Below are 12,380 nucleotides of genomic sequence, written 5' to 3'. Positions count from 1 at the left end.
ATTAAAGAGAACTTCACATGCTAGTGATTCAGCTCACAGGAGAAATAAGACTCAAATCAAGCTGAATGAGCAAAAAGAAGCAAACTTTAATTTTCCAAGATTATTAACATGAGATTTTTTTTTTGTGAGCACACTTTTTAAGTACCAAGATCAGTTAGTGGGAAGAAAACAAAAACAAAAAACAGTGCAGCAAACATAAAAACACTGTTCACTTCAGCTTTTAAACAGCAATAAGCCAAACAAGGTCACAGCAAAAGTACAGAGGAAGAACTCAAAAGTTAGCCTCAGCTCATAAAACATGCAAAAACCATGTGTAGGTTTGAGATGTTTTATATGTTGGTGATTTTTAATGTAAAAGGTAAAGCAGAGCAGTTTTCAAAGTTTGAAGATGTGGAGTCTAAGAATAATTTAGAGCAAACCTACAGATATATAAATGGGGTGAGACTACTAATTTGATGTCCTACACAGCATAAAGACACACCTACTTAGTAACTCGACTATTGTAGCATTAAAGAAAAAGAAATAATTCACACTTCGTAGGTTTCATTCCTGTGGATGCCTTTTCTCTTTGGCAGCCTGAGCACTCTTCACCACACGCTCTGCCCTCTTAGCATCCACAACAGGATGTTAAAATTATTAAAAGAGGCTTTGGCTCAGAGTGGCCAATCCAAAGCCATTACCACTCAGAAGATGACAAAGTTCTTCAGTATCGTGGATACAACAACATAAAAAGGAAAGCTTTTAGCATCACATGGACAACATGAGGTGGTGAAAGACACTGATGTAAGCTTCACTAGTGCGAAACGAGAACTTGCAACACTGAAACACAGATACAAAGTTCATCATAGACCAAACTAACTGCTCTGTCCTCAACATGATTGTACTACTGCTTTAACAGTTTCACTCTTCTATAGGTTAAACACTAACAAAAAGCAAAGAAAATCAAGAGGAATGGGGGGTTGGGGGTGTTTATCTACATCAATGTTAAACTTGGGTTACATGTGTTTGTAATTTGAAGGCAACTTCACCTAAGATGCGCAACCTCTATGTGTCATCAGTCGACTTCTCAAATGCATCATCAAAACATCTCTGTGTCCAACGTGGTGAAACCAAGTTGTCCGTTGTACAGTTGAGCCTTACATGTTTTCACCCTCCTTTTCAGTGAGCATTCATGTCAAGTACTCCACCACGTGTACCATTTACACCTCTGTCTCACCGTCTGCATGTTTTATGACGTCTGACTTCAGGGCAAAGCTCTTTGGGAAGTTCTGCCCTCTTGAATCGGCTTATCAGGCGCTTTCAGCTATATGTGCTTGGCGACTGCTATCTGCTAGCTTTAGCAGCTTTGGGGGAGGGGTCAGCAGAAAAGAATGACAGCTTTACTCAGTTACAAGCTGGTTACAGTGCCCTCACTCGTCCTTTTGCACTATTAAAAAGACAAAGAACAACAACAAAACAAAAACAAAAAAACAAAAACAAAATTATCTCACGATCCGCGGGTCTTTGGAGCTCAGACTTGGAGACAAAAATGTTTTTCTTTTTTACGTTTACACATTTAAGAGCTTCTTCCACCACTTTGTTCTTTGCAGACCACCTAGGGAAAGACCTGTCTTGAAAGACAGCCAACTACACTAGCTTGCGTCACTGAAAACCCTCAATGAAAACAGCCTTTATTTAGAAAACTTTCCAACTCAAAGCTGAGAAAGCAAAGCAAATGACCCATAACTGGTTAGTCCTCAAATTTCTTTTAAACCTCTGAGGCACAGCACCACAAGCATTTCTGAGTTCTGAGTTCTGTTGAGATGCCAAACGTTTCTCCCGGTTGCTTAAAAATGTGATCAAATGCAGAACCTCGATTCAAGCTTTGAGTTTAAAAAAGTTGCCATGTCAACTGCTTCAAGAGCTGCGTCTCCATTTATTTTTCTCGCTCACTCCAAGTCACAGTGGACGTCCTGTTGTTAGCTTGGAGGACTTGTGTGAGACACCTCTTCTCCATCTTTCTCAGCTTTTGGAGCAAGAATCCCAACCACACCGCCTGGAGATCCGAGGGTTGGGGGGGCACGCGAGGGACAAGATGACGCAGTCGGCCCCTTTCTCCCCTCCAGAATGCCTCAGATCTTTTCGCCCTCCTCGACCTGTTGAAGGTCTCACCTTTCCCAACTGCGCCGCTCCGAGGACAACAGCTTTCTCCTTTGCTATGTCTTCGCGTGTGAGCAGCAGTGCCTTCTCTTCTCCACCAGTCTCCCACTCTTTCCGTCTTGCTCTCGTCCTGTCCAGCTCTACTCCCATTTTTGCTCTCACTCTTGTGATTGGTTGGTTTCTCACGGTCTCTCTCCTGTTACTTTCACACAGTGGTGCTTCGGTTGTAGCAGTGGAAAACGGGTATCCATGTTTGTTCTTTTTTGTTATTACCCAGATTAAAATACCAATGAACTAAGCTTCACACAGGCCTAGCTCCTTTCCTGCAACCTGCAAGACAAACACACTTGTTTCAGAGAATATTCATTTAGCTTTTCAATGCACTATAACATACACATTGTAGCAGACTCTGAAATTAATCCAAGTCTCTTAAATGTTAAATAAAAAGTTGGAGAAACCAGTTAGTAAGTTCAGCTTAACATAAAGATAAAAACAGCTTGCCTGATGTGCAAGGGCAACAAAACCCACACAACAGCACATTTAGCTCTGGCATGTGTGTTAAGAGTTAAAGTTAGTGCTAACCTATGTGTTAAAAGCTCATGAATCAAAAAAGTTGAACTACTCCTTTCATTTTAGTGAGTCATCTTAGCCCACAGTGGAATTTCTTACAGTCTAGTACTGGGACAGTCCAGTCACACCACCATGGTAGGCCCGCTCCCCCTGGTACGTGGAATCCTGGGACAAAGCCACATCAATCTGGGACTTGAACTCGTCTCCAAGGTAACTGTCCTATAACAGGACAAACAAAAAGAGATCAGTCAACAGTTATTCCTTCATTTCCTTCCGTGCAGTAGAGAAATCTTGGACATGTTTTTAAGAGAAAATCTGGGCAAATGTTGGACTAGGTCAGAAACAGTTTTTCAGATAAACAAACCAACCTGGGAGAGTTCAGGCTGTGAGAGCCCAGGCTGGCTCATCTGTGATGGCTGGCTCATGCTGATGTAGCCCTGCGTCAGAGGGCCCTGGGAGAACGGCTGGGAGCCCTGGTCCTGGCTAGTCTGGCTTGTAGTCATTTGACCTCCATGCTGTCCGCGGTCTGTTCCACCGCTGTGGTTTCCACGGTTTCTTTGACGGCCACCTCGAGTTCCCCCACCTCCTCCGCTGCCCGATTTGCCCTTTAGACCGCCACCGCGACCTGTTCGTAGATCAAGTCGGGTAACAAAATTCCATCAAACAATTCCTAGCTGCCTTAAAAGGAAACTGGAGGTAGCATGACAAATGTATGACTTTCTCACCTGCTGTAGGTCCATTCACCTGTCCCAAGTACCCTGGTGGAGGAATCGGAGGCATCACAAGGTTGAAGGGGATCGGGATGTTCATGGAGGACATGGGACTGGGCCCTGTGCCAATCATACCGATCTGGTCATGCGTCTGGAAATACATGTTGGACGAACGCCCTGCAGTAGAACACATGTTAAATGCACTTAGTTAATTATACTTTTTCATTTGGGGGGAAAAAGGTGTGTATGCTGTAAGAAAGACATCGCACCGTTGCTGCTACGATCATAAACAGATCCAGGAATGAGGGCCTCCCTGGCATCATACATAGCTGTGCTCATGAATCGGCCACCCTACAAAAGAAAAGAATAAGAAAGCTCATCTTTGTGTCTTTGCAGTGATGTATTAGACTGGTTTATTTTTAGTCCTCAGTTTATGAGATGAGCAAACTTTAAAGTGCACATCCAGTTTTTCATGGACCAAAGCAACAAATATTCATAATCGGAAAAACAACAAACACAAAACTGTGTATGTAACTAACACACACACACACACACACACACACACACACACACACACACACACTCACTAAACTCACAGGGTTGATGGTGTTCACCAGCTTGCGGGGCTTGCTGAATTGCATGAGGCTCTCCCTCAGGTTGTTGAGCGGGCCTTCAACCAGGACCTTCTGCTCCTTGTAGTAATTGAGCAGGTGGTTCCACAGAGGCTGCTTGGACAGGGCTTTGGGGTTTCCCACAATGATCACGCCATATCTGCGACAGAGCAAAAGACAACAAATTAGGGTACATTGTCCTCACAGTGATGGTTTTAAATGTTTAGAGTCAAAAAGCTGGTGAGGTTTCTTGCATCACCTGGCCCTGGTGAGTGCCACGTTAAGACGTCTGGGATCATTGAGGAAGCCGATGCCCTGGTGCTCGTTGGCCCTCACGCAGGAGAGGATGATGAAGTCTTTCTCTCTCCCTTGGAAAGCATCAACACTGGCTATTTCCACCTCCTGCACAAAGTATGAAGACATTCTTGGGTGAGGCATTTTATATTTTATTCCAACACTAAACACAAGTGCCTGAAATCATTTGGTCCTGTGTCCTGCGTAGGTGCTACTACAAGTGCTTGGCCTCTCCTTTAAGGATTCAGGTGTTTCATTAGTTTAGACTGAATTAATTTAACATTCACTTGAAGTTTGAATGAAACATTTCTCAGTCTACCTGGTAGAGTTTGGTGTGGAGGGAGCCACTGAACTGCATGTACTGGACCAGATAGGACCTCTGGCCCTCGTAGGGAGTGATGATACCAATCTGATCAGGTTTTGCTCCAGCCTTCAGCAACCTCGTTGTTATTTTCTCCACATTGGCTGCCTCAGTCCTGCATGAACAAGTAGAGTGAGTAAAATGATTTTTCTTTTGAATATAGAAAATCTGAAGTAACACAGGAATCTATTAACCTTGACTATAAACGGATGAGACATCACTTCAAGCATACAATGTTTCTGAACACCTAAGTCATCTACTTTATATCAGGATTGTTCGAAGTGATTCAGAAAAATTATGTCTGTCAAATATTTGCTATTTTCAGGCATCATTCAGACACTAAAAGGGAGACACAGGCAACAGAGTCCAAGAAAGTTGGCACCTATTCAAATAAGATGTTCCAGAGCTAGCAATTTCCTCTTGGCCTTGGGTGACATAGAAGAACATGGGCTTGTCTGGTTGGGGCCACTGGAAGTCGAAGCCTTTTTTCACACGGTCCGCTGCAGAAGGAACAAACGCAGATTATGGTGTGCAGTCTGGTACACTTAATAATCATATTAATAAGCTTGATATGATTAGCGACAGGCTGTGTTACATCTATGAGTCAGCTGCCAGATGACTACATTTCAGAAGAGCATAAAAACAAATGCAAATGTTTTACAGCCTAGAGCCTTTAAAGAAATATCCAACACAAAGTGTCACATAAAGCAGCATGTACAGACGGTAAAGCTCTTTATTTATTTACTTTTTTTAAGTTTTCTGTATTGGTAAGAAATGAGGAAATGTAAGGTTGTATGTCTTTCTTTCCATCTCACCGGCAGTGACTCCGTTCTGCAGAGAACCCTCATAAAAGATGTTGGAGGGGAAGGCACTGAGGGCCGGGTGCATGCGGTACTGGACCTGCAGACGGATTGGTCGGATCCCCAAAACTACAAGACGCTCAAACAGAGACTGGGACAGACCTGCTTTAGCTGCCTTCTTACACATCACCACAGGTCCCAGCTGGCAGTGATCACCCACAAGAATCAACTACAAAGAAAATAAACACATCATTACAAATTACAGCAGTTTAAACTGATGACTAATACTGCAGATTACTGATCAAGTGTTATTTTCACTTATGGAGCTCCTACCTGCTTGGCTCCAAGGACTACAGGCACCATGCACTCTGGCTCGGTGGCCTGGGTGCTCTCATCGATCAGGATGGATCTGAACTGCATCTTTGCCAGACGAGGATCTCCTGCCCCAACGCAGGTACAGCAGATCACGTCAGCATTCTGGCAAAGAGAAAAGAGAGAAAGTTGAGTTTCATTATGATGAAGTATCACTTACTTTTGTTTTTTTTTCCTTAATAACCCATCACAATGATAATTAATATTTTAGTATAAAGTTAATGGAAAGTCTCATCATACAAACTCAACTATAACAAAAAAAGAAATATAGATGAATACACATTACTGTGCCTAGCACTGTCATAAACAGGACATATTTATTGTTCAGCAAGTCCAAATGACACACCATAAGCAACTCTCTCTCAGCAGTGCGCCTCAGAGCTCTGTAGCGCTTCTCATCTGAGGAGGACAGCTCTCCAGTCTCATCCTTCAGCTGTTGGAGTTTCTGAAGCTCTGGCATACTGCAGGCATGAACACATTTATCAGAGTGTGAGATCAGTGTTGTGTTTGTGTGCAAAGATTTTGTGCTGCTCTGACAGAAACTGTTATAATGCAACATTATAATCTTAATTGTGGTTCCCTTGAACAGTTTTAGACTGACTGTGTAAAACTAAAGCACAGACCGATAACGGCTAGTCCAACTCTTTAAAAAGAAGCAAAGACAGGATAATCACAAATGCACAAAAATGATAGATGTGTGTTACCTGTCCATATTACGGGTCTGGTTGTGCAGAGCCAGAAATGACACTGGTGAGTCTATGGCCTCTCTGCTCTTGGCACAGAGTCTCACCACCTTGAGCCCCGTTTGGTGAATCTTCTCAGTGAGCTGATCAACTGCAATATTACTGGGAGCACAAACCAGCACAGGCCTGGGAAGACAAATGTTAAACTGTATCAATGGTCTTTTTTCTAATTATTTATTTCAGCCAGGATTAAGGTCATAAAGACTTTATGTTATTTTTTTACAATATTCCATAAAGTTAAATGTAGAGTAAATAAAGAATAAAACAGAGGGGTGGCATTACAAAAAAGACTACAGTAAAGTTTCGTACCCATTTCCTTGTCTGGCCAGGTGGTACACAATGGTGGCAGAGGTGACCGTCTTTCCTGTGCCAGGTGGGCCCTGGATCAGACTGAGGGGGCGCTGCAGCACTGTTTTCACAGCGTACACCTGCATCACAAAACAAAAAAATCCATGCGATCTCTGACAGGGACAAAGTCCAAGAGGCCAGGTAGTAAGCAAAACTCGTTTCAGTCATGTAACACGTCTTCTCTCCGACTCACCTGGGAGTGGTTAAGGTCAGGCAGGCCTTGAGCGGTGAAGCGTTTGGGCAGCTGGCACTTGATGACCACATCCTCTACCTCATGTCCCAGCAGTTTGTGGTAGATGTAACCAGACACTGAAGTCTCATCCACAGCAAATGTCTTCAGAGCACTCTGCATCCTGAAAAGAGAAAAAAGAGGTATTTTTCATTTTAACAAAACATTGTTATTGTAACTGATACAGAACTTTAGGCTTCAGGTCTTTATTGCACTAATCACATCAAATACAAAAGTGCACAGCTTTGAAATACCTATCAAATGAAGTGGACTTCCACACAAAGTCCACCTGAAAGATGTGAGGGATCTCCACTGGAGCCCCGGCACTGCTCCTTAACTCGATGGCTATTTCATCACCATAATCTGAGACAGAAGGTCAAGGAAACAGCTAACGCTTCAATATGTACTGTAGTAACGCAAACATATAATTTCTGACACTATGTCTTACCTAGATTATTCCCCAATTGGACTCATAGATACCTAAAATGTACCATTAGGAATAACTTTCCATTTTCAACGTACATCCATCCCAAAGTCCAAAATTCCAATAATTTATAAGTGGTCTCTCACAAGTACTGAGGGACAATCAAAGTCTTCTTCTGCATGTAAAATTGTAAGCAGCAGCTACTCTGTACTTTAATGAAATGAAAACCCAGCTGCACAACAGTGCATGGCTGAAAACGTGAAATGTTTTGGATTTGGAAGAAGTGAATAAAAAGGTCTGCATGAAAGTTTTGTATAACTTGTGCCTTTCTGCAATTCATTTTTGAATGCAAGTCATGCAAACACTGCTTTAAATTTCTGGTTAAAACACCTAAAAGTGATTCCGTCTCTACTTCGTGTTAGTTTCATTAACACTAAATGTTAAAACTGTGGAGGAGAGTCACTAAAAATGCAACGATCCACAGCCTTGGATTGTACTTGTGATGTAGTGTTAACTAGAAATTAAGAAATGATCCTGTATAAACAAGGTCTAAATATAGAAAATGTTTCCAAAATACACTGGAGCATGAAGGAAGCCAAGTTTGTTTATATGGTTGTAGTTTCACACAGCCGCCACTAGGTGTTCCTAAAGATCCACACATCGCCTTACCTGTAGGTTTTAAATGTGTAAATTACAGATTATATGGTTAAACTGTAGTGTGTAGCTTGGGGATGGTATGCCTATTCAAAGTCATAAGGATACTGTCAGGGACTTTGATGACATGTCCAATGCCTTTCCAAGGAGGGGCCAGGTCTCCTTTGTATCTCAGGCAAATTTCATCTCCCTGCATCAGCCGCATATCTAAAGAACGGTTGATGAGACAAAATATTTTTTAAATGCACATTAAGGAAAAAAATATTCAAAATGAATGCAAGGAATCATAAAATCATACAACTGAATAAGTTTAAGGAGTGCACACACAAATTACAAAGTCACATAGTATGAAATGATGGCTGTAAACTTAACAGTGAAACTACTGCTACATACCTGAGTCTGTCTTGGGAAGGGTGAAATAAGCAATCCTCTTCTTATTCAGGCCCAAGTCCCATCTTACTGTGATGTTGTCTTGTGTCTGTTGAGAAATAAATTAATAATAAATTTATAATGAATATATAAATATATAAATATTATTATAAAAATATTAAATGTAAACAACAGAAACAGCAATGACGCTCATCCCAATTTCAAAATTATCATAGACAATAAAAACTATGAGGACGTTTTGGTTACAAAATCCTCAAGAAGTAAATCCAGAAACCCCCTGGCTATGAATCTAAGCTTTTAAGTAGTACAGTAAAAAAAGAAAGAAACTCTATTATTAAAAATAAAAGAATTCACTTACAAACAAAACAAATAGCTAACTTGTTGTGTGACCAGCAATCACCAAGTACTGTGACAAGAAATCATACAAACTGTAATCACTGTAATCAAGTTGTTTGTTACCTGTGACTCTTTGAGTTTCTTATCATAGTCAGCTTCCAGCTTCACAAGAGGACCAAAAATGTTTTGGTACTGGTAGGCATCCTCATAGCGAAGCAGGACATGTTGGGGCTCCTCATCTACTCCAGGCTTTTCCAGGTCCTCCAAGGTTGCTGTGGGATTTTCCTACCAAGGAATAAAAAAACCAAGTAGAAAAAACAAACCCACCCACCCACACGTCAGATCGTGCATGATAAGATTAAAAATGTGGATAGAAAAGCGAAAAATATTTAGAGATGGGCAGGTTCCTTTGAATCTAGTATTTTTCACCACAAACTAAGAAACATCCAGATAATTTGGTATGTAAGCACAGTGGACTCCATAAATCTTATGATAGATCGTTACCATTTTGCTGCTTCAGTTTCCTGTATTAAGTGTGCTGGCTCACTACCTTAATGTCAGTTTATTTGAACACATGAATAGAACCAAAGCCAGTATTTAGTACAGTTATACATTTGCAAATATAACAAGTCAGAAACATCTGGAGGAAAAACGATTAATGTTCTAGCAGGCACATGAAACAGACAGTGCAGACATTTCCGTTACATTATTTGCATAACAGACAACTGTATAAATTCATCTGGTTAAGTGTAACCATATAGATAAGTCTGATCCACACTCAAATTCGTGCCGTGGGTTTGGAATATTTACATAGTAAAGGTGGTGTGACAGTACCTTCCACAGCTCCTCCAGCTTGTTGATCTGCTGGGCAGTGATCTGGCGTGCCCGGAGCTGCTCCTGCTCTGAGGGAATTTTGACCAACCAGGAAAGAAAGCAGCGGTCCTGGATTAAAGGCTGCCACTGTGAGCTGTCCCAGTTGATGTCTTTCAGGCTACTCTGGCTAGCACACGGTTGCCTGTGTTAAAATCAAAACAAAAAGTCAAACATAATTTGTTTAAATGACCCCTATGGGTGAACAGTGAGCTGCTCAGGTTTTGCCCTTACCTGCACAGTAACACCACAACTGAGTCAGCCTTGGCAGGAATGAAGCCAAGCAAGAAGACGTTGCGACAGCCACAGTTGTAGCACTCCAAAACTGTTTCCCCCAGGGGGCCATCTTTATGCAGGGTCACCTCCTTGGACTTTGCCCTCACCAGGTGGTTAACAATGTGGCTACAAGTGAGTAGAATAGCAATTAAGGCACTAGCTGGAAGAAAAGCAAGACTGTGCATTCAGTACACTAATAATTCTTACTTTCCAAGTCTCAGCTCAACATGTTCTAACCATGTAATTGTCATCACAAAACCCCACTGTGCAGTGACAGAAATTATGAAACCTGATTTGCCTATACTGTCAAAGCAAATACACTGTGTGTGTTTACTAAAAGAGCTGAATGAATAGGGAACGCTTTGTATGACAGAGCTGATCCACAATAGTCTGGTTTGAACTGTAGCAGTTCAGGAAATAATACAGTACTAGGTTAAACAGTTCTTTACTTTGGATTTCAAAATTAAACATTAGCCTAAGTGGCCTTTGACAGTCAAACAATCTTCTTTGACTTCTGCCTTAAGTCAACAATGAAACTATAGTCATCCATTTTTAATAGCTGTTTCACAACAAAACAGAAACTCATTATTACAGTCACTGTACTCGTCTAACTAAAGGATAGCACACCTGTAAAATGATCCCCTTAAGAGTTATTTAGTTAAGACCCAACACAGGACAGAGCAAAAAGAGGCTGGTAAGTGAGTGCATCTTACCTGCCAGAAGTGTTTCCACGGCCATTACAAAACCACTTCTTGCTGGTGTTGCAGTAGACCACACAGGCTGGATCGTGAATCCCACAATAACTGAAGAAGAGTCAAAATTAAACAAGAAATGCACAGCATTTTTATATAAAAGACCACACAGAACAGAGCCAGAAAACAGGGAAATTGCTTGCACTTCCCCAACTTGATTCACAACTGAAATCTAATTATACTCCTGCAAGACCTCTGGTGTGGCAAACCGACATATTAAAACCAAAAATCAAATGGCTGTAGCCTTTTACAGCTGTGTAAAGCAACAATGCATGCACAATAATTCCAAACTGCAAACAGAGACCATAAAGCAACGAAATAAAATGACACAAGCACATGTTGACAGGCAATTCAGAAACATTAGTCTGGTCCTTTACCTGCAAGCATGCACAGGAAGGTCCTTGGTATAGTAAGTGTCCTCCTCATCTTCCTCAAAGTTCAACTCTGCCAGTAATTGGCTGGCCTTCACAACAGGGTCGTCTCCATTCTGTAACACACCATCAGGGCCATTGACCTGAGGAGACAAACGAATTTAAGGGTCATGAAATGAAACTCATTGTCGACATTATGCATTATATGCCACAGGATCACACATCGTCAACTGATACTGGAAAAGATGGGCGCCAAACTGGGCAGTCAACCAGACCGATGAAGTCTTATGTAATGTAATTTTTCCACAGCAGCAGTCATACTGTCCCATCATTAAACGGACTGTTGACAGTATTAGAATAATTGCCTCTACTGACCAGTGATTGTTATTTTTCAGTGACAATGTATTCAGTGCATATAACTACTAGTAAGAGAAAGAAATAACTGCCGGTGCACATATGTATGGGCATTTTTGCTGGTCTACCACGCAGGAAATTCAGTCTTAGTTCATATAGCAATAAAGTCCAGTAGCTTTACATGCTAGTTATATTGGCATGCTAGCTATGTTAGCCGTGAGCTAAGCTGGCTAGCTGCCGTGCTAGCCATTAGCGGAATAAAAGCATGGTAACGGAGGCAAGGCGTCAGATGCTAACGATGTTGTTAGCCAGCGTTAGCTGATTCACGTTTTGTCAACACAGCAGGACCCTCATTCATGCACAGAAACGGCGTGAATAACCACACGAACCTGGCCGTCTAGCTGACTCTGGGTTTGGCCTTGAGTCTGGGTCTGGCTCGGCAGGGTAAAATCGGTGAAGTCGTATTCGGAGCCCTGAGTGTCCGCTCCCAGCAGCTCGGCTTCCTCGGTGTCCAGGAACGTTAGAGTCTGCGAGCTCGGCCCGTACGCCTCGACACTCATGTTTTTCACCCTTTTGTCAGCGGTATTTTGGCTGTTGCTACAATATTCCACAAACTGTTGCTGCTTCAGATCAAACCGAACAACGGAGACAAGCTAATAATGAGAAAATGACAAACAGTGGTGGCAAGAGAGAAAGACAGGGGGAGCCTTGATCGCGGCGGCGTTCCGTTCGTCTTCTCCACCCCCGCTCCTTTCCTCTCATCCCTCAGTACCACT

At 42.1% G+C, this 12,380-nt stretch overlaps 1 protein-coding gene across 1 annotated transcript; it reads right to left on the bottom strand.

Moving 5' to 3' along the window:
- Positions 1 to 66: 66 nt before the first annotated feature.
- Positions 67 to 12,345, bottom strand: LOC100693655 (regulator of nonsense transcripts 1). The gene is made up of 24 exons (XM_003437758.5): positions 11,994 to 12,345; positions 11,257 to 11,393; positions 10,841 to 10,930; positions 10,086 to 10,253; positions 9,816 to 9,996; positions 9,105 to 9,266; positions 8,649 to 8,733; positions 8,364 to 8,462; positions 7,432 to 7,540; positions 7,142 to 7,301; positions 6,910 to 7,028; positions 6,562 to 6,726; positions 6,204 to 6,318; positions 5,819 to 5,962; positions 5,501 to 5,714; positions 5,068 to 5,185; positions 4,644 to 4,800; positions 4,290 to 4,432; positions 4,016 to 4,190; positions 3,689 to 3,770; positions 3,435 to 3,596; positions 3,078 to 3,334; positions 2,809 to 2,928; positions 67 to 2,469 (listed from the first exon to the last, which is right to left on the bottom strand). Exons 1-23 carry the CDS (start codon positions 12,162 to 12,164, stop codon positions 2,812 to 2,814), a joined length of 3,330 nt encoding a protein of 1,109 aa, XP_003437806.1. The 5' UTR covers positions 12,165 to 12,345; the 3' UTR covers positions 67 to 2,469; positions 2,809 to 2,811.
- Between the last annotated feature and the right edge of the window lie 35 nt (positions 12,346 to 12,380).

Source organism: Oreochromis niloticus, linkage group LG18, assembly GCF_001858045.2.
Source record: "Oreochromis niloticus isolate F11D_XX linkage group LG18, O_niloticus_UMD_NMBU, whole genome shotgun sequence".
Taxonomy (NCBI): domain Eukaryota; kingdom Metazoa; phylum Chordata; class Actinopteri; order Cichliformes; family Cichlidae; genus Oreochromis; species Oreochromis niloticus.
This window is presented reverse-complemented; position numbering and strand designations above follow the sequence as displayed.

Coding starts and splice junctions, on each gene's coding strand:
- LOC100693655 (XM_003437758.5), bottom strand. CDS start 12,164: ATGAGTGTCGAGGCGTACGGGCCGAGCTCGCAGACTCTAACGTTCCTG. Junction 7,029..7,141: donor CTGACCTTAACCACTCCCAG/GTGAGTCGGAGA, acceptor TTTGTGATGCAG/GTGTACGCTGTGAAAACAGT. Junction 2,929..3,077: donor CACAGCCTGAACTCTCCCAG/GTTGGTTTGTTT, acceptor GTCCTGTTATAG/GACAGTTACCTTGGAGACGA.